Source organism: Dermacentor andersoni, chromosome 3 (assembly GCF_023375885.2).
Source record: "Dermacentor andersoni chromosome 3, qqDerAnde1_hic_scaffold, whole genome shotgun sequence".
Lineage (NCBI taxonomy): Eukaryota > Metazoa > Arthropoda > Arachnida > Ixodida > Ixodidae > Dermacentor > Dermacentor andersoni.
This window is the reverse complement of record NC_092816.1, coordinates 143,167,826-143,190,511: the sequence shown is the minus strand read 5'-3', so window position 1 is coordinate 143,190,511 and position 22,686 is coordinate 143,167,826. Positions and strand designations below refer to the sequence as shown.

At 43.7% G+C, this 22,686-nt stretch overlaps 1 protein-coding gene across 1 annotated transcript; it reads right to left on the bottom strand.

Annotated features, from left to right (window-relative positions):
• Positions 1-330: 330 nt before the first annotated feature.
• Positions 331-17,085, bottom strand: LOC126525300 (uncharacterized). The gene is made up of 4 exons (XM_050173320.3): positions 16,974-17,085; positions 6,638-6,711; positions 5,382-5,471; positions 331-2,227 (listed from the first exon to the last, which is right to left on the bottom strand). The coding sequence occupies exons 1-4, from the start codon at positions 17,038-17,040 to the stop codon at positions 1,988-1,990; spliced, it is 471 nt and encodes a 156-aa protein (XP_050029277.2). The 5' UTR covers positions 17,041-17,085; the 3' UTR covers positions 331-1,987.
• Positions 17,086-22,686: the final 5,601 nt, after the last annotated feature.

The following is a 22,686-nucleotide window of genomic DNA, read 5'->3' as shown; positions in this document are numbered from 1 at the left end:
CTTAAAAATGCTAATAAATGCTGTCGATGAAAAATTTAGCTCCCCGAAAAATCTTTCATTTCCATAACCAAGAAAAGCCTACAAACAAAGAAGTAATTACCACTTTTCAATTCTTCAGGGAGTTTTATCAAGCTTAGAGAACGCGTACTCTATGGGAGAGCTATCTATGCAGGAACATCCGACATAAAACAACCTCTTTCTTGTCTAGAATATATGAAAAACATCCATCTCGACGCCCAGAATTATGCCTGGAGCAAAAGAACGTGAAAAACGATAAAAGCGGTGAACCCGCTGCATGAGATATTGACACATTGAGTAATAACATAGCCATCCTCCTTTCAACCCGTTTTATTGAAACAATCCAAATATAATATCTAAACTTGCTGCACAGTTTTAAATGCAAGTGTTCCGAAATTTATGTCATATGCTATAAATGTCCCTTTTTATTGGCGCTTTTTATGTGGTTGTACAGTCTTGGAGTGCACAATTTTACACACAGCGCTTCAAGGGAATTGGACAAAGGAATCATGTTTGCGGAACACACCAGCATTACTTGCTCAAAAAAGTAATAGAAGGAAACACACATACACTCAACATGGCAAGAAGACTCTGCGCGGATGTATTGTAGTGATGTGCCGGTAATAGGGCGTCTTGGTAATTTTCATATAGTGAAATTGTTCACCATTAATCACAAAAAAAGCAGTTTCGTTATTCGTAAAGCAGAAATGTAAGAAAAGAACACCAAACATTAATGAAAGCCACTTGTTCATTACCCACAACTGCGGCGAACGATCCACCGCATATTATCTATGTAACCAACTATGCTTTTCTTTCGTACCAGACTGGTTTTAATAAATATGAGAGACGGAAGTTGGGTAAGTGTTTTCAGCAACGAATTATCACTTCGTAAGTTGCCCACTGCCTTCATGAAGGAAGAACATTACAACATTTATTCCCGTGTTTACTCTATAGCAATAGGCTACGTAACAGTTACTATGTTACAAGACAAAGTTGCTTAAGCCGCCTCATGAGCACAGTTTAACTGCTACATGTGCCAAAATATCAAACGTGCATTTGCTGCTCCTGTTTGTTGGTCTGCCCGTCGTATTCACCGCGGCGATGACGAGCCTGGACGATAACTATGGTCATAATCTTCATCATGAATGCATAATGGCCGCAAATGAAATTATGACATTTTGCAGACGGTATGTTCTGAAATTAGCTTGATGAATACCTGGTAAGTGTGAAAAATTCAGCACATACGGACGAATATTTTATATTTCTTTTGCAAAATAGTATTTCTTGCTTATCATGCACTTTAATCATATGGTTCAACGTCGTAACAACTCCTTCTCTTCAGCTTTGGGCCACTTGCAGAGAGTGCTTAATTAACGAACTCTGATATCTATTGGATTTCTTTTCTTCGTGAACTGTTTTATGTTTAAAGACTTTAAAATGGGTGAGAGAACTTTTACAGTCCATTTAATTATAGCAAAGCGATATCTTAAAGTACTTACAACCTCTGTAGCAAAGTCAGTTTCAAGGGAATTCATTCGAAAATGTGGCGCTTCATATTTTGAGAGTCCTCTTCACTGTGAAAATGACTAATTGCATAGGGTAACCGAAATAATCACGTCCTTTTTACATAAAAATTGCGAAACATCCTTTATGAATTGTTATAGGGGGCTTCTTTTCTATCGTAGACGGCATCTATGCTTTTGAGTTCAGATAGCACCTAGCCTTTTACAATAAAATATCAGTGACTTGGAAGTCAGCTCTCTATTCAAACTTATTTTGTGTCAAGATACTGGTCACAACTGTCACGAAACAACAACCGGTGACTGATTCTCAGAGATTGTTTTAAGCACCGAGGAAATAATTTGACCTTTTGTTTCATTTGCGCACATACGCTTTAAGAGTAATCTTCCACCTCGAAATATTTAGCACACTATTATACGGTTCTGCTGCTTTGTGAATGTATCAGTAGCTAATGCTTTTTCGATAGCAGACCACCTAACGAGCTGGTTGGCTTCTGTTTTGTAGAAGCCGAGCTTTCGGAAGCCTGCTTATCGGAGGCTCCCAGCAGATTTCCAGTCCCGGACTCTTGTTTAGGGGCCGAAACTTGGGTTGGGATGAGTCGCTTTTGCTGTGGTTGGGCACTGACAGATTCTTCTTTTACGCAGTTGCCTCGCTTGCAGACTCTTTTGGTGTTGTTGACGGTGATCAGCTGCCAGCGAAAAGAAAATACACTGTTACAGGCAATAAGAACCTATTTGAGAGTTAAGATTGAAATACGTATATAGGAAAGCGCTCAGCTGCAATGTTTAAAGCATACCCTAGCTCTGCGTCAGAACTAGCCTCCGTATGATTAAACGTTCCTCCCCTGAACGCTTCACCTCGATTAAAGAAAGTGGATTGCAGCGCCGCCTACCGATAGAAGTGGTTTCTAGGCTTTGTTGACACTACAGGGCAAATATTTGGGATCGTAGGGTCTGCTTCAGTCGAGTGGTAGTGCTGAATTCAACTAGGTGGAGTGGAGAAAGAGCTTGGAGTGGTAAATCGTTTGAGAATACCGGGCTAGGTGGAGTGGAGAAGGAAGTTTCACTCCGGCGCGATATTTCCGATAGGCGGGTGTCTTGAAGTGGCGCTGTAAATGCCGAGTTACATCTTCAATTGCGCCAGTTATGACAACGACAAGTAAACGAACACAAGATATGTGCTGAATGAGTGTTCATTACCTACTTCTCAGAATTGCAATACAGAGAATTGAGTTAACAGAGCAGGTACGCATTGCGACAATATTCGCTTCAGCGCGCCACCGTACCACACAATGGTGGCCTTACCGCTGAGAGGTAAACTTATGAAAATTCGATAACTGCCTCTTTAACTTGGCGAGTAAATACGGAGCGTTTCTACGAAGTGTTTAAGTAATATTTAAAAAAAAAAAGCTGTTTTGAAGTAAAAGGACTAGTGCTTCGAAGACACCTCGTCAGTGGTGCCGACCGCGGGCTGGTTGGGGATACTGGATAATCACTCAATAATTAACAGAAATTAATATACTAAGTTTAAACATTTGTCTTCTGTGAGCTTATTGAAGCTGGTAGACTGAAGCTTGCTTGATCTCCCCATACGAGCGATGCCAACTTTTCGATCTTGAGAAATTACAATTATCCGCAGAGCTTGGGCACGACAAATTTAGGCTGTCAGAGCGCGCGAAACCGAAACTGCTTTTAAAGTTATCCGATTCGTCGTCAATCGCAAAGGTTCAGTGGTGCCCTTGCGACCATCACACAATTTCCTGTGTTTTGTCACACAAAAATAAAAAAAGAAAGAAAACGCAACAAGCTTCCCAGCAACATCCGACGAGTACGAGGATAACAAGTGGACGATTTACATACACACACGCACACACGACCTCAAACTGCAATGCCGGCACGCCTAGGGACAAACGCATACAAAGGGAGCAAGGAAACTTCTCATCAGTAGTACCAAGACAAAGTAACACATTCGTGATGCAATAGCCCCTAGATTTTCTCTCTCCGGCCTTGTACTCGGCCTGCGCACGAGCGGTTGGCGATTCCTGAAACGCAGCGCGCTGGCTGCCCGCTTCAGGGGGACGTCACCTCGAGGGGCGCGGCTTTGCGCTTGCTGTTCCCTTCGGGTTTCGCGGGCTCTGATAGCCGAAATTTGTCATGCCACAGTTCTGAATATAACCGCATTTTTCTACGTATAAAAGTTGACAAAGCTTTTACAAAGAAGTCTCTTCAATTTACCAATTGCAATTAGTCCACTGAAATTAAAGGCAAAAAATAATTAACAATTTTTTTAATTGGTGACAGATCACCACGTATCTCCTGTCACCACGTGGACGCCACTATTGATAGTATGCCTCCGAAGGAACTTTTTTTTTCATTTAAATATTACTTAACGTTTTCGTAAAACTACCACCATATTTCTCGCGTCAAACATGCTGCGAACGTCGTAATCACGTGTCGTAGTTTTACGTGGCGCGTTGAGCTCCCAAGCAGCGCCAAAAGAAAGCTCGACCTATGCTCGTCTTCTCGCATTTGTGCAGGAAGTGCTACGACTACACGTTGTAGACAAAGCGAGCGCTGCATCTGGAATCGATTGCGAGATGCGAAACTGCACATTGGCAAGAAAAACTGCATCGTAAAAGACGGCTGAGTGCAATATGTTCAAATCTACCGGAAAGCCGCAACATTAGTGTACCTGGAAGACGTTATGCCCATAAAGGTCAGACAGAGCCATGAAATGTATTTCGATAGAATAGCAGCTTGGGAGCTTCTTGATTTCCCGTCCTGGGGTTAACAGCGCAAAACTTAGACGGGACACGAGTCGAGAAGGCGACACTACAAGCGCGAACTTTCAACAACGCTTATTTGAAAGAAACACGGCTTCTTATACCTTTGCCCACATGTGTCACAGACACGTGTTGCACATCATGGGAAAGACGCACTTGTTTTTCACTCAAGATAATTGTACGTGGAAAAGCTCAAGTTCTTTTTTTGTTAGTAACAAGGACGGCGTGTGAACGCGTTGGCGATGAAGTCTGGCAATCTCGGCTGCCTCAATTACCTCCCAAATCAGCTGGTCGTTCTGTTTTTATCGGCACTTTACAGCGTCTGAATTCTGCAGCACAAGCTTTGAAGGGGCAATCGTTCACGTGGATACTTAGATTCCTGTTCGCCTGCTCGACGCTAAGTTTATGTTCCTTTAGTCTTTCGTTTGTGCATCTTGAAGTTTGCCCCATATACTTTTTTTGACATTTCAAAGGTATAGAATACACCATGGCTTCTGTGCAATCCAGTGTATTTCCTTCAAACAAACATGTTGAAAGTCAGCGCATGTGGGGTCGTCTTCTCGCCTCGTGTCCCGTCTACGTTTTGCGCTGTTAACACCAAGAGCCATGAAGGCGAGGAACACAGGTTGAGGAACAGCGCTGTTTAAAAGAAGGTTAATGTTGAACTACTTGGAACTTTCTGAAATAGCCCACTAACATAAGCTTTTTGTGAGAACGCATTCCATGATAAAGTTTCTCTATGCGTAAGTAATTATCACAGCACTTTAGTCTATTTTCTTAGGTTGCAGAAAAAATGTTTGAGGGACCCATAAGGAATTCAAGACTGGTTTCGGGAAATCCATCTAGCATCTTTTATTTTCAAATTCTTTACTTTATCCTTTTTTAGTTGCAGATAGATGTATGGTATAAAAGAGTCAATTCAATTTTAAGTATAATTTGACGCCAAACGTTCACGGAAGGGCAATGTCGCATCTAAGAGACGCGAAGTGGGACTTCACAGATAAACCCTAACATAGTCACGAAAATCGCGTTCAAGCACTTCAGCAAAAAATCAACTTACCCCGCAAGAAATACCTTCAGGTTCAAATTCAATGCGCGTGGGCCATCCTTTGCAGATGTACCAACACCTTCCACGGTATGATTTCGCCCACTGACAAAGATGACATGAAAAAAAAAAAAAACTGAATATTCCCATGCCAATGCAGAAAGCAGACATGCAAGTTTATTCATCACAACATATGACTAAATTATCATCCAATAATACATGGAGCGGCAAGTAGACAATTGCATTTCCTAACACGGATTAGTCTATGAAAGCGCTAAACGGTTTATTAGTTTATATATATATATATATATATTTATATATATATATATATATATATACAGCCAGCAAACAGGCCTCAAAGATTCTTGACATCTTTGTATAACGTTCAATATATTCTACGCCATTTATATGCCTATATAATCAGAACTAAATAAGATCATAAGTTGAGCGATCGGCCGATTGCGGTATACCGCATACTGTACAGAACTCGGAGAACAGAGTGGCGATCTTCCTTTGAGCTGCTGAATTTAAAGATAAACTCTCCTTAATGTATATATACAGGTTTTCTGTACATATGTACATGATATAGTTGGTGTTATGATTGCGATGTGTTTTATTAATTTATTGTTCTAATATTTTCTTCTAAATAACGACTAGCAAATCAAACCTCCCCATAGCATCTATAAGCCAAGAGAGCTAATCATCAAGAGTAGGTGGGGGGCTGTAGCGTTTGGGGCGCACCGTTCTTGCGTGGAAGGTTATGGTGCATGGTTTACCACTGTGCCTTACTTAAGGCTCTCTGTACGAATGGTAGCACACCGTACTGTCTCGTGTTGCTTTATGTTCTATGTGTTCTTTATGCTCGGAATTCCAAAATTCTGATCAGTCCTGTTGCGGCTTCTTTCTATACATATATATAGCACCGCTTCGCATGTCCCTCTGCCACTCCGTTTCTCTTATACAGGAAAATTATGCGTTGCGTGTAAGTGGGTGCTTTTTTCTACGAATGTGTACAATATAATATTTATGGTACGAATATGGCCTCCTTAACTGCTTTAGAAGAAGGAAACGACACAATATATGCAACTGATTAGCATGAATGTCTCCAGTGAGTAAAGCACCTGAGCCAAACATGTGTGTAATGTCGTTGATGTGTGATGTCCGCTCAACATTGAGGATGCAATATTAGAGCGTGCATCTCCATAGAAACGGAACTGGAATTGTCAGAGTTATCAAGAAGATTCCAAGTATGCTTCGAGTCTCATACTTACCGGAGGTAAAGGGATGACCCTCTCGCAGTTGCCGGGTTGCTCAGGTTGCTGTTCTGTTGAATTAGTCGATTGCTCTGAAAATGAAAAAGAAGGGTGCTTAAGGAACTTCTATTGTCTCGTATTTCTCAAATAATAATTTGAGGCCGCTATTCACTACACTTCAAATTAGGTAGATCCTATTGCGTTTACCCACGGTATATCGCACACAGAAAAGAAATTGAGGATTGTTATGGAAAAGAATTTCTGCACTAAACGAGGTGCAATATACGTGCAGAGTTAGTGTTATTGCCTTGTTACAACTTTTTACCATTCTGAAAAGCCCTGGATATGCAAGTCAGTGGTAGCTATAAAGCCATATGATGTCACATTTACATAAAAGTACAATTTGCCAAATAGCACATCGGTTTGGAGTAAGAAATTTGCCAAAGTAAGGCCCACACTATGCTTGAAGAAGGAAAAGCAGTACTACCTAGAATGATTTTTTCGTGCTGCCATTTGCAAAGTTAATCTTAGCCTTAACTCGCCACTTGGATGTCCAGCTTTCATGAAATGCGAAAGTATTAATACATCTGTTACACCATCTTAATTCAGTAGTTTTGAAAAGTATGAGGTCGCCATGACTACAAGAGCGGGTAATTACACGCAGTAACTGTTGACACACAATGACTGGCAGATTAAACGGCAGTGTTGTGCAGCAGCGGGGACCAGTCCATTGTGGCCTGTCTGACACTATTGAGCTTCCCGTGTTCTCAAAACTACGTACAGTGACCCACACAAGCTAACTCTAACCACGTTCAAGAAGTAACACAATTGTGGTTGGGCGAGCCTCCGCGAGTCGCTCGAAGCTTCGCTCGTATGACGCGGACTGGCAGTACGGGCCACATAGTCGTTTCCTTCCTGACTGTAACTTTCATATACCAGGCGATCTCAATAGGCATGATCGGAAGTACCTACGTCTCGGTCACGTAGCTAGCTCCTACAAAAAGAACTATTTACTTAAAATTTATTTTTCTAGCACGCTACTATGTGCTACCTGCGATGTGGACCAGAACCCAACCCACCTAATGTTTATTTGCACGCGCTTCACAAAGCGAAGTTATTTCTCGACAAATGTTCTAAATACACCACATTAGCTGCGGGTCGTTACTAGGCCAAGTCAGTGCACTGGCTCTCAATTGCCTCCCCCCCCCCCCCCTAAGGCGCTTATTGCATTCCTACAGTATGCGGGCTTGAAATGCACTGTTCAATAGCTAGTGCATTATTGCATATCGCGCATATGGGCAGTGTTATTGTGGGCGTGTAAGCGCGCAAGATGTGTACGTTTTTTTCTAACTTCCTTTTTGAAACGCTTACCATTTCTAGTGGAGTACAAGAACCAGGCTGGTTGAAAATTGAAGCATACGCGTCCACCAGCCACTGACAGCAACGGCATGACCACAGTCGAAGGAGCTCATCTTCCCCAAGGAAGGACAACTCCTCTGACAGAAACGACAGTATTTCAAAGTAGAGCCTGTCCAAAAGTGCAAACAGAGCGCAGCGACGATGTCCCGCAGCAATCCGTGCACCAGTTACGCCGTAGACCAAGAGCACCCGCCGTAATCGAAAGTCGCCCGAAGCGGCCACGTGAGGAGCGACCAGATGTAATAAAGTGGTTAACTCCAAGGGCACGGAAACCAGCATGCACAGTTCTCCAAAAAGTCCTGGCAACGACGCATTGCAACAGCACATGTTTGTGGGAATATTGAAAGGGGCAATTGAGACACAGCGATCATAGGATTATGCCCCACCAATCTAGCCTGTCACGCGTTGGGAGCACTTGCCATCCTAGACGCCACATGAAATCGCGTAGCTGCGCAAGCAAAAGTGATGTCGTTGTCGCACTTCACCACACATTAGTGGAACGTGTGCGGCGCGCTGCGGAAACTAGTGGAAGAAGTAAGGCGGAAATTGTATCTACGACACGATTTTCGAGAACGTCTACAAAAGGACATACCTGTTGTGTGGGGAAATGAAATGCCATGGCCGTAGAGTAAACTACAGGTGCGTTTAACACTTGTGGTCCGATATTTAGGTGAACGCCCGTTTACATGTAAGGAATTTTTGTGACAAGCGAAGAGCAGGAGAGTTCACGCGCAGGACACTGGTCACGCTATAACAGGCGGAGGAGAAATCGCAGAGCAAGTAACCGGCAGCGGACAGAAATGGATGGGAATGCCAACTCCCTGCGAGAGCATGGTTGCCCAAGCGTCGCATGACAGACCAGTTCCGTACTACCCGACATGAAGAACAAACTAAGAAGGGACTGCAAGGACTTAGTAAACAGTAATGGTGGTTGTACATCGTGAAAAACGTACCACACTCAGCCGCAAAATACAGACTACGATAAGTACCTTCTTTGTGATAGGGGTAAATCATTCCCTCGAACATCCTGAATACTTCGCCTTACATCTTCAAGAAATGAGAGCCACACAGAGTCTCATATGCCATCATAGGTGTAATCAATGCCTAAAATACAAAGAGAATTGCTCTTTTCAAGACGGAAAAGGTGACTTAACCGCGTCTGTGATGAACCAATGAACGAATAACGACATTGTACAAAATTTAGCGCAGCACCTGGAATATTTCCGTACTCAGTGAAAATTCGAAAGCTACGGGATAAGATATTTTCATTCCTGAGATACAATGTGATGTCATCAGCGAAGGCTGTCAGCTTCACAACACCACTCGCAGGCAGTGGGAGACCGCGCGCGTGTATCTCAGTACCGAGCGCAGAAAACGGTTCAAGGCTGAGCACAAAGAGTACTGGGGATAGAGGGCGACGAACACCACCGAGTAACGCGAAATGGTGTACTTTCACGAGTATCCAAAAGGAATGTACTTCGCATATTTGAATACGCAGTCCTAATACGCAGTCCTAATACTCAGATATTTGAATACGCAGTCCTACATTCAACAAAATTTGACGAAAAGCCAAACAAGATCAGCACATTAAGTATACAGCTATGTTCAAGACGATCAAATGCTTTTTGTTGATCCAGCAAAACTGAGAGACCACGTGCTAACCTGGCCAACGTGAATATCATTGTGTCACGGGTAACGAACGCCAGACCATGTATCTCTTGCCAGGGAGTGGCTATGCCTAATGATGTCCTATTAAGGAAGGCATCAGGCTTCCCCAGCGCCGAGTGATAACAGCTCTAAAGGTTTTGGTGGTCAATGTAGAGAAGCGTAATTGGGCTCCCTTCCTCCTGAGGAACTGATGATGGATTGTGCTTAGGTATCAGCCCAACATGACCACCTCGAAAACTAGACGGGAATTCAAAGTTCTCAATGCCGCGGCTGAGAGCAAACACGAAAGTGGCATCAATATTTTCCCAGAATGTTAGACAAAACTCGATGGGTAACCCTCACCGCGCTCAGTTTCCACTTCTGGAGAGGCTCTACTTTTAGCTACTGTCGTTTCTGTCAGAGGAGTTGTCCTTCCTTGGGGAAGATGAGCTTGCCGTCGGTGGATGACGACTGCGTATGGTTCAATTTTCGACCAGCCTGGTTCTTGTAGCCAAGCCATCAGAAGCATTCATGGAATGTCCATAGAATGTATGTGCCCATGACTTCTGTGCGCGTGCTCTCGTATACACCATCATTTTAGTATATACACATCGCAACATCACTACAAAATTATGTAAAGAATCTCTGTCACGTCATCAATTTACATAACCATTGTGTACACTGTTTATATTGAACATCATGTCATATATGTGACGATTTGTTTATGTGTAACTGTGCGCTTCCGTGAGTCTGTGTGGTTATATGTAAGTGAGGGAAGACTCGGACACTACTTTCAAAACGTGCCGTGTATACAGTGCTTCGTACATTGTATATCTTATCGTCCTGGTGGAATTGTGCCGTGATTGTGACTCCGTGTTATTATCGTCTCTTGTTGAAATAAACTTTTTCTAAACACGATGGGTGCGGATTGCGCCGAAAATGTACAGGAACAACACTGAAATATGCTGGCAACCGTAATGAGTCTCAAATTTCGAAGGGCACAAAGACGTTTGCGGGTTCCAAAGCGAAGAGGTGTTGCCCATGTTCTAGTTCAAAATACAAAACAAACTAGAAATGATGAACGATTGGCTGTGTAGTGTGTAGGATAGGTAACCGGTGGTCTCTTGGAGTTGCAGAATGGATCCCGCAAATAGGGAAGCGAAGTCTACGAAACCAGAGACATAGAATTTGCGGTGGAATAAGGAAACTTGGAAGCTAGAAATGAGGTCAACAGGCGCAGCACATGAGCAAGTGAAGAACGCCGGGAGTGGCCTTCATCCTGCCGTAGACATAAATAAGTTGAGGATATAAACAGAAAATGTGAACACAGTCGGCAACATTCTCATAAACTGCACACCAAGCCACCACGAGCACAAAGCGTGTCATGTTTTATGAGCTCCGATAATTCAGAAGAGCACGTGTGATAATTACCAATGCACACTCGTGATAGTGACGTACATACGAAAGATCAAATCTGACTGCAGTACAGACGACGCTATCAAGTTTCGCAAGTTTTATTGAGGACAGTTTTGCTAATAGCATAATAATTTAGGTTAGACACCTTACTTTGGCATATTGAAGTTCAGACGTTGTCATTGGGCTAAACATTTTAGGTACAAGTAGGATGAATCTCTTATGCTGTGATGCTTTCAGTAACATGGGGCAAGCAGCCTGACCTTGGTGGAAAGCTTATGCAAATGAAGCCCTTCAAATTGCTGACTTCGATGTCGGTTAGATGTTGTTGTCAGAGCACTGTGGGAATAGATGGTCAATGACTTTATCATGGTGGCCACAAAATGACACCACGGATCACCTACGTTGCAGAAATGGATTGAAGTTTAATTGTGTAACGAGACGTTGGAGTACCTTTAAGATCTACATGCTACTCCACTAAAAATGGTAAGCGTTAAAAAAAGGATGTTACGAGAAAACGTACACTTCTTGCGCGCTTATACGCCCACAATAACAGTGCCCATATGCGCGATATGCAATAATGCACTACCTATTTAAAAGTGAACTTGAAGCCCGTGTCCTGTAGGAATGCAATAGGCGCCTTAGGGGGCGCAATCCGCCTTTTCGTTTTTCTGCGCTGCCCTCTGCCGCACGCCACTGGAAACGTTTTGGAAGGGCGCCGGGGCATTCGCCTGTTGAGTTGCGTACCTGCGTCCACGTCAACTGCGCGTCAGTTGTACGTTTAATTATTAATGCCTTTTCAGGGGCAGCATGTCGTTCCTGGGAGCCACGTAACTTTCGCCCACTACTGGGTGAGTAGGCCTAAGTGCGCTGCTGCGCAAACAGTACGGCCGATAAAAGCACGCGGAGTTCTGTTTGCCGACACGGCTTGCCTTGGAGTTTGTTATAGGAGATTTCTGAACTTAGAGCTTGCTTTTTATATTTTTGTTACACATCATTCAGGCTTTTCGCATATTCAAGAAGTCTTCGAGCGCAGCCTTTCGCGTCGGATATATCAAAGCGGTGCACTTGTTTACATCGACATTCACAGCCACAGATAGTCGTTAGCGTCAAATAATGTGGAAAAGATGCATCGTTCATATGAAATAATGTCAAAACGTAGCAAAGCATACGTATCTGCGCATATGTGCCATGTTGTTCCACCCTGAGACGAGTCAATATGGACGGCGGAACCACTTAAACAACGGCAACTGTGATCCAGATACATACATTACAGGTTGTTAACTTATTACTGATGCTCGCTTTTCCTTAACTCCTTCATACTTGCAGTTTGCGGTTGCCATAAAGCATTATTAGATCGAACTGTGCTTGGCATAAGCGCTCTTTTGCAGGCTATGTTTTTCTGTTGTGGAAACGCGGATGCCATCACTAGCACCGCTTCTATAAGTGAGCGCAACGGTTGTTTATGCTGCTGTATACCGAATGCACCATCAGTTATTTCCCGTTTGACGCAGAAATAAACAGTGAATCTCCGGAATTAGGAAATGTTGCAGCATAACAACACGCACAGACCCACCCATCTTCGTAGCAAATGCTAGCGGCAGCAGGGTACGGTGACGTAATATATATATATTTATATATATATATATATATATATATATATATATATATATATATATATATAGATATATATATATATATACATTTATGTAAATGTACGCGTTGGCACAGCGCTATGTCACTGCTTGTCCCTGATTGTGTACGCGCCGTGCGAAGTTTGGTTTATTTCAAATAGCAAAGGCCAGAACTGAACTATTCAACGAGTTTCCTTCTTCCTAACTGCTTACATTTCAGTACAGGACCGCCGGTAGCGGGCGCACGAACACCGCGCCAGGCTTAATCGCTGAACCCTAACATTGGCTCAAACTTCACATGCGCGGCTTGAAAGGGTTCAAGCTTGTGCAGTACAACTGGGTAGGCATTTTTGACTCACGTTGTCGCTATGGTGTTTTCGGTTCTATGGCCGATCGCGCGGGGTTCGGTCGAACGATGGTCGGCATGCTGATTGCTCGGTGCCGTCGACAAGAAAGCCCGTCGCAGTACGACAACTCACGCTCGTCGGCTACGTTGTACATGGCTGCGCCGTTGTCAGCCTGGTATGACGGTTTCAGTGATGCAGTGTGCTAAACAGTCGGTCAATCGTTGGCGTGAGCGTCTTGTCGGACTCGTACCGACCCAGAGTTACCACACCCAAAACGAGTACGTGAAGTCAGGCACGCGCTGCCACCACGACCAAGTGAGGGCCCACGCTGCGAGAAGACTTCGTCAGCAACGTGATCGTTTTAGGTGTTGCCCAAGCGTAACGCACGGGTTTTTCTTTAAATTTGCTAGCCTTCAATGAAAGGCGGCAACTACATGCTCACGCTGTCGTCCGGACAACCCGGACGAAGCCCTGGCCACTTTCTGTTTTAAAGTGAAGTTGAAGTTTTACGCTACGCAAGCATTAGGGACCACACCGACGTCGAGTTTCAGCGCGTACACGGCACCAGTGTATGCTGCAACGCGCGGCCAAGCGCTCTTTTTTTTTTCGGAGGACATTCCAGCGCGCGCCCGCGCGCGCCCCTTCCAAAATGTTTTGCGACTAATCCGCTAGGGCAGGGTGCATGCGCCGTCGCGCCATGAAAAAGGCGGATTGAGAGCCAGTGCACTGACCTGGCCCAGTAACGCTCCGCACCTCATGTGGCGCAGTTAGAACATTTGTCGAGAAATAACTTGGCTTTGTGAAGCGCGTGCAAACAGAAATTAGGGGTTTTGAGTACTGGTCCACGTCGCAGGGAGTACAAGGTAGCGCGCTAGAAAAATAAATTGTAAGCAAAGAGTTTTTTTGTGTAGCAACTAGAGTGCAGGCCGACCTCTCTTTTTTTCTGTAGATAAATCTCTCTCTCTCTCGATTGGCTGAGGAAAGTTTTCTGCCAAGCGCATTTGTTTCGTTCAGTACTAACAGAAGGCGCCATGCCAAAACGACTGCTTTATGCAGATGCTTCTTGGGCGTCCACTGTGAATTACGCCATCTTCATTGTCCTCTGAACACTTTATCGTGCTTGCATTACTACAACTATATGTTTTTCCTCATTAAGTACCACCATGGTGTTCAAGACAGGATCTGCAATTATACGACAGCTTAAGAGTCAAGAAGACAATTTCGACTGATATACCCATAAAAAATTAAGTGCCCTTTCCCCCTGTGAAGGATGACCAATGAAGCGGTGAGTGTGGGCCCCTTAATGGCGAAGTGCAGCTCCACCATGGGTCAGCCCGGCATTGCAGATCATCGGGATTGGCCCACGTATGAAAAATTATCGATTTATGTCCACGGACAGGACTTCTGCCGCAACCTGGCCACAAAAAGCTTAGTTATCAAAGAGTACATGGTTAGATTGAGAAAAAGAAACAATCCCCTATTAAGGGGACGCAAGGACCTAATAAAAAGGCAAGAAATAATAATAAAAGGCTTAAAAAAAGAAACGATGTGATCGTGCGCAAAGTACAAGCATCGTTCCCAAGATGCGAGAACTTCAAGCAGTTTGTAACAAACATAACTTTCGAGTTTCCCTTGCATCACTATTACGAGATAAAGGTTAATGTTGAAAAAAAGAAAGCTCGGCGGTTATCTACTGCTTAATCTGGAGGGCTTCAGTTTATGTCGAGTTGCAGAAATTGTTGCACATATTTGAAACGTCTGTCAGACCAAGAATGCCAAGGAAAAGCTGTGTGCGAAAACAAAAGATTTTACAGGTAAGCAGCTGGGCACCTGTAGGCTTCAGCGCCGTTCATAATCTGGCAGCCATAATTTCTTGTACCAGGCACCTATGTGCCTGGTACAAAAAATTATGGACGGAAAACGGTTAGACAGCTTTTCGCAGTTCTGGGTTGCACAACAACCTACAGCAAACAAGCGCAGTAATTGGCTACACACCCTCAAACTGGAAAAATATTACTGCAGATTGCAGCTGAAACCTGTGAGACTGTTTATTTAATTCTCGGGAATGTCAAACAGTCCATCCTCCGTGAAGCCATAATCTAGAAGCCTTGGAACAATTCGACGTCGCAAAATCTTCAAACACCTTTAAAATAAAATGGGTCTTTACCATCGTTTTAACACCATAGAAAAATAAAGCTGCGAAGGCTGAAAGAAGAAAGTTGTCAGTTGCTGCCCTAATCCAAAGTGTCTCTAATATATGTATTCAGAGTCTCCTTGAGAATAATATCTGGCACTACGGCTAGTGAAGTTATAGCGTACTGACCCATATGGATATTTCCACCTTTGCATAACTAACTACTGTTTTTATTTATGGGCACACTTTTTCCGTGCTCGATCTCACGGTGTATGAGATTGTTAGCTTGCATACAAAAATAGGCAAGCCTTTTACAGGCGGCGGCTTTTCAGGCATCTTTCTACACTTTAACATTCTATCAAGACATGGGCTACGTGAGTGTCTTTCAGAACTGTTGAGCGTAAGTGCGAATAAATCTATAACACGGGCACAGAGGACCAATAGTTATGCTGCAACATCTGCTCTATAATATAACCTTTGATTGTGGAAGAAAGGTTTCAGGCAACATAGGTATCATAAACATATTTGCTGCCGGGGTTGATAGTACCGTCTCAATGTCCCTAGAGCTGTTTATGGACACTTCATCTTACATTATCATCGCTGTGAAGACTCTTATATGACCTAATTACTGAATACACAAATATTTTCATGAGGATTTCAAACTTCACACTCAGCTGACACTCTTACTGATGAATCTGGACGGGCAACTTTGATAGACCTGCTTTTTTGTTTCGTGTAGTTTGCATTTCGAGCGTACCTGCAGTAAAAGAAGCAATTGTCGACGATACCTAAAAAGTGCAATAATACTAACAAGTGTAAGGTCAATATTAGGGGCTCGTAATGTAACCTTGTGGGTAAGAGAAGGTATTTGGCGGACGATTCAACTTTTATTCGAGACAAGAACATGACGGGAATTTGTAACTAGCTACATGGCAAATACGATGACGGGATTGTCATTTGCTCTCTCATATAGCAATGCGGTAAGTGATCTCCAAGCATCAGAACACAATTACTGCTCGACTAATCAAGAAGGGTTTATAAACAGACTGGACAATTACATCTCAAAGACAGTGTAGTTATAAAACTCACAGAAACAAGCTTTTTAATCGTACAATCAAGGCAGCATGAACCACCACTTCACTGGTGTGGGTTATTGAGAGGTATCAGTGAGATCTCAGTTTAGCGTTAGTAGAGCTGAGTGCAATACAGCGCCACGTGAAAGACTTACACTTCTGGTTCCTCTCTTCCAAGGGAGTAAAGTGGCTACAGAATATGAGCCGTGCTAAATTATAAGCCAGAAAAACAGGGTAATAAAACATGCCTTCGGATTTGGACCATCACTCCACTTGGCCGCCGCAATATAGAGGCACCTTTCCTTCAACTACATTGGTGTAACCATGAAATATAAAAGTCATCAGAACGACATATGCACATGCTTCAGCTCAGTGAACCAACGTCTGCCAACAAAATGTGTTCTCGTTCGATCTCATTATTTTAAATGTTCAAGTTGTACACCTAAAGGAACACATTTCGCCACACTTTGCCTTGAGGCAGGCTTCATGATAAGAAAACTTCCTGTTACATTCTCATACCTTCAAATCCGACCATATAGATACCGCAGCCAGTAAGTAATGGTTTGCACAAACGAGTGCAAAACCCAAAGTTCTCGATTCTTCACATATAGCTTGTTGGTTGTGCAACAGAGAAGGTGTCGGGCGGACACTGCTGCATCGACGAACGAAATGTTTCAAAGGTCGTACCTGAATCGGCGATTACAAAGTTCATCAAACTTCCAGCGAGAAGGACCAATACCAGAGAGGACTTCATTTCCGACGCCTGACGCTTCAAGCGAGCCGAGCGAAAATGAGAGGAAAATGCTCCGAGAGCCGGTAAACATGCTATATCGTGACCTAGTTCACCTGGCTTGTCAGCTTGTCATGCTTCTGCGTCAGTCATCGTCAGCCGTGTATCATTCTCTGTCAAACGGAATCGTTAGATGGATATCAATGTAGCTTGTCATAAGTGTTTTTCTCGCAATGGTCACCAAGGTGAATGAATATATGGAGGTGAAAAACGCGCGAACAGCTTAGGTTTGAGCGCTTACAGGAGTACAGTTGCCGCATTTCACGCAAACAAGTTAAATCGCGAGCGGTGTGCACTACACTTTTAAATAATGGTAGTGCTTCACTCGAGCGATGCGAAACGGGTATCTCTGGTTCCTTTGATCAGAGCACGTGATTTTGTGAAAGATAACGAAAAATCCGGTAAGAGATGTATAAATTTCAACTTAAGCGTCACTAATGTGCAAATATACCATGCATCTGAACAACGAAGTGTGCCACTTTCTGGCGAAAATTGCGAAATCTTTATACAACAAGAAAATGCAGAAAGATTTGGTGCACTTTGTCTTTTTGTTCTAATACTAGTTTTGATACATAGTCTCACAGAAAGCTTAAGAACGTCGTAGAGATAACTTCTTTATCTGCTCCTCAAAGCTGCAACGTGCAATTACGTTGGAAACGCGGCCAAGATCTCCATTTTCCGTTTTTAATATCACACGTGTGCCAAAGCCGATGGCATACGTGAATGCGTGGTAGAGCAGATATAGAGTTTGATCCGTAATAAAAGGGATCGAATCTTATGATCTTATTCTATGAGCTGGTCGCGATCACTATCACCTGCAAACTTTTGTTAATCAAGGCAAATACCATAAAAACCTAATATTGGTCAAACTTTTTTTCAAATAACCACGGCAGAAGTCAATCCCCCGTCTTATATAGCGTTTTTTTTTTTCTTTCTTTTCTCTGAATTAAAGATTGGGGTCGACCTACATGCCGGTCTGGCCTATATTGTGGATTTTAAGGCAGTTTCAACGAATTTCGGGTAATGTGTCGATAGAGAGCTGATAGGTTCAAAAGAGTAGATACTGTAAAACAATGTATTTCTTCGAATATCAACATACCATTCAGATAGGCTGCGAAAAACCTACAGAGCAAGTGACAGTGCCTCTAAATGTTCTTCTTTTATGTACTTGATGATGCGCGCTGTTTTGTGGGGCGAGGGTCAAATATGTCCAAAGAGCGCGATGCATGTGGTTATCATATTATTTTAATGTCGTTTCCCTTCTGGTCATCTTATGTTCTCACCTAAGCACCGAAGAATATGTTATCCCCTATTGAAGTGCGCAGTAATTGATTAATACCTTCCTCCCTATACCGCTACGACACTACCAATCGAAAATTTCTGTGTTCTTTATTCCGCGATGTAGTGCTAATGACTTCAAAAGAAATGTTCAAAACCATGTCACCGATGCTACGTTGGTAAAAGCTTGCTTTCATTTAGGAGGCGTTTGGTAACTCTACTTTGAACGACGCCTAGAATGTCTACGCTCATGATTTCTCCTGGATAGGAGTGTTTGTTTTTCACATCAAAATGCCGACGGTAGGAAGATAAAAAAAATTCCAGGGGCAATTATTTGCTCATACGTGGATAAAATGGAAAAGCATTGCGGCCACATGACTCGAGCGGCCATGTCAGCAGAAGCGCCGCGACGTAACGTGACCAAACGTATTCTTCAGAATGTGCGCACCGCGCAAAGTCGTAGGTCTGACTCCCAAAAATGCCGTGGGTTCGAGTCCCTTAATAAGCTGTTTCCTAATTACATGTGCTTCATTACCTTGGCCTTAATTAAACATAAAGGTCGTGAATTCGAGTGCCTCAATAAACTATATCTCAATTTACTATGTCCCAATTAGGTTCGCCTCAATAAACACCAAAGTCGTGGGTTCCACTCCCACCAATGGTCCTGAGTGCGACCCCCACCAAATGTCGAGGTTTCGATGACTCTGGTCATGCTAACGCCAACGCCTGATTTTCTGCTTTACGAGCGATATAATGATTTCGCATTCAAAATGCATTTACAGATTACTTGTAGAATGTTACGAAAAAGCAAGGTAAACCCGGTGTCGTGTTCGATACACTGATGATCGTCGTAGTTGCATCTCTGCTCATAGAAAATGTGTCGCCTTGCACAACGTGGGGGACTTTAGTGTAACTGTCGTGTCTGTCGGTGGTAATTGACGTGTCGTTTTTCGGGGTAGTGGGTTGTTATTGGTTTGACACTCGCGCTGGACGTGCTGGCTAGGTATAGATAGATAAAACTATTTGGAGCGACCGAAGTAGCGTCCTATTTAGTTCGCTATCTGATAATCTATGTCTACATGAAACCTGCCATTGTTGTTTTCTTTGTGTGCCCGAAGTGCCCCAATTCGCCCATGTACGCTGTAGGGACATACTGAACAATTGTCGTCATGGCAGCTACACTAGATACATCAAAGTGTCTTCGCTGCCAGCAATACTGACATTCAATATATTTATGCGACCAAAATAACCTTGTGTTGGCAGAGCATTGCAATGTTTGGTGCGGTAGCGCTTTAACAAATACAATGAATTTACTCATTCATTCATTCATTCATTCATTCATTCATTCATTCATTCATTCATTCGTTCATGTGTTTTAACAGCCAAAAGCAACACGGGGGTAGGGGTCGGCGAGCGATAAAATTTGCAAGATAAAGCGACTCATATTTAATGATCAGATGTGGGCTCGCTCTTACTGTACTATAAAGAAAATCAATGGATTGAGCATACGCCTGTCATCACCGGATGTGCAGTAGGCGGAGAAAAATTTTGAAAACAAGGCTGAATACTTCATGTTCAACATTACGATGCTCAAAGTTACCGTTTCATCAGTGTGATAAACACAAAACAAGCGGAAAGTTTACTCAATATATGTACTGCACTCTTTGCTTCGAGCTCTTATGTTTTCGCTTTGCAATGGAACATAACCGCAGCCTTTTTGTTGGCGTTAACAGATAATACCGTTCGTGGAAGGTGTTCTGCGTTGCGCATATCTGCATGTACTGAAGAGACGACCTTTCACGTGTCGATAAGAAGCGCGTAAGTTTTGCTCCCGGCTTTCGACACTCGCGCCGAACGTGCTGGCTAGGTGTAGATAGATAAAAATGTTTGGAGCGACCGAAGTATGCGTCCTATTTAGTTCGCTATCTGATAAACTATATCTACATGATACCTGCCATTGTTGTGTCTTTGTGTGCCCGAAGTGCACCGAAGTCCACTATGTACGCTGCAGGGACATACTGAACAATTGTCGTCATGGCAGCTATACTAGATAGTAGTCCACTTTGCAGCATACCTGCAAAACAAGTCTACCGAACACGCTGACAGGCTATGTTCTGGTGTTTTCTAAACAACCTCTCACATTGACAAACCATGTGGAATAATCCGAGAGTTGTAAACTTAGGGGAAGGAATTAGAGACGCTTGCGTGCTTATTATCTGTTTACAAAAAGCAAGGAAGGGTGCGAAATGAAACAGACGAAAAACATTACAAACGTTCGCACTTCTTGTCTATCTGCACTCCCCCAAGAATTTCCCCGTCACTCCGTGAAACTTTGCGCCAAACTACTATCCTTATAAATTCTCAGCAAATCTTTAAACGTCATTATGTCACAGATGTTTCTTCATTGGATTGAACTTATTATGGCATAACACACGTATTATTTTTATGCAGTATTGATGAATACATGCGGTGTTTTCATATGCCAGATAAGCGCATTCAATCACTGGAGAGAAATCTTGAAATAAATGTTGTGTTTTTGTGAAATGCATGTTAGAACACGGAAGGGACTTCAAATGGGCAAGCGGGCGACGATAATTTTTGCACACACTTTGCAAACACACCAGTGAGGAGAATTCTTTTCTTTTGTTGTTTTGTAGATTTCGATGCGTTACCCCTAGAAAAGTTCAGGATAGGCCACATGGCTCACCCTCTTTCATCCATCACCCTCCTACATGAAGTAGAAGGCCAGGCCTGTTGCTAGTATTTGCTCTCCAAATACCTTTAACCACTCTATCTCTCTTTATCTCTCTCTCTCTCCATCTAGCGCTTCGGCAGCATGAACAAAATAAAAACTAACGTCATTTAGTTAACTTGTGCAAAGAAGGAGTAAAACTTCGACTCATACAAGTCGGTGTTTGTTCCTGAGTTAGGTCGGCAAGTATGTATTGTTCAGCGAAGCTATCGTTGGGAAATTTTGGTGCTTAGAGTGAGTGAGTGGGTCAGTGAAACAGCTTTCTTTGGTCCACAATAGACGCGAGCAAACTCAACGCCACCTGGCTACGCCCACTCGGGGACCATCAGGTGAAGCCTGACGGCCCTCTCGCGAGCCCTCTGGGCTTCCAGGATTTGAGAGCTTCATCAGCTCATCGTTTCCTCTTGGGTGAAACGGGGACCGGCCGAGGCGCAGCCCCGTAGGACATGCTCGACGTCCGCCGGCTTGGGAACCGTTCGGGGTACATGGTGTGCAGGGCCGCGGGGCTCGGGTAAGTGCTTGTTTGCAGATGTCTGAGAATGACTGCCTGCGCCCTGCACAGCGAGGAGTGCGGCCAAGGCAGGAGTCTTCTTGAGAGATAATTTTGTTTGCAAACCGCGTTGTACAAGCAGAGAGGATCGGGTGGCCAAGTAGAGGTCGCATTACCCAGCGAGCGGTCAGTCAAACCTCGTGCAGCCGAGTGCGCCTCCTCGTTGGCGTTGATCGAGGCACCCTCAACGTTTCCAAGGTGCGAAGGAAACCAGGCCAAAGAGTGATGTTTGGTGTCTCGAGCACTTTGGATGATACGTATGGCCTGGGGAGCCACCATTCCCATCTGAAAGGCCTGACGGTGGCCTTGGAATCTGAATAAATCATGTCATGTGCACTGTCCGTCAATGCAAGAGCAATAGCAACCTGCTCTGCAACGCTAGAACTGGAAGTGCGAATGGTAGCGCAGCTAAGGGCCTTAGAATTACAGTCGATGACCACTGAGGGGGCTTCTTCCTGAACGTACTACGCAGCGTCTACGAAGCATGTTCGGTCCTTCAAGCGGGCACTGGCGAGCAGAGCTTTACTCCTGGCTCGTCTTCGTCCTTCATTGTAGGCGGGATGCATATTGCGTGGCATCCAGCGTATGTAAATCTTGGATCTTACGTAGAAAGAATAAAATGCGCAACGCAGACATGCACGAGAGCTGAAGATGCGTGGACTAGGACCAAACTATCGACCAAATTTATTTTCTTCTTACTCCTCAATGTAAGCACATGTTAGCACATGCGAAATAAGGTTGCACACTGTCGCAAACAAAACAGCCATAAATAAAATACGCAGTTTCTCCCTAAAGGTGACGGATCGTGATAGCAAATTAGTAGACAGCTTGAAGTAATAAAACGATGGACACCGACCAGCAGAAGTTCTAAAAATGAAAAAAAAAATCTAAAAGACGGTCTGGCTTCGCTACGGAAGCCTTGTTCGCAAGGGTATGACCGAAGGTTCATGGAAGCTTATGTATACTTCAGAACGTGACGTAAGCAGCGCATGTATGACGGGGGAGCGTTCCTTCACTTCGACTGAGCGTG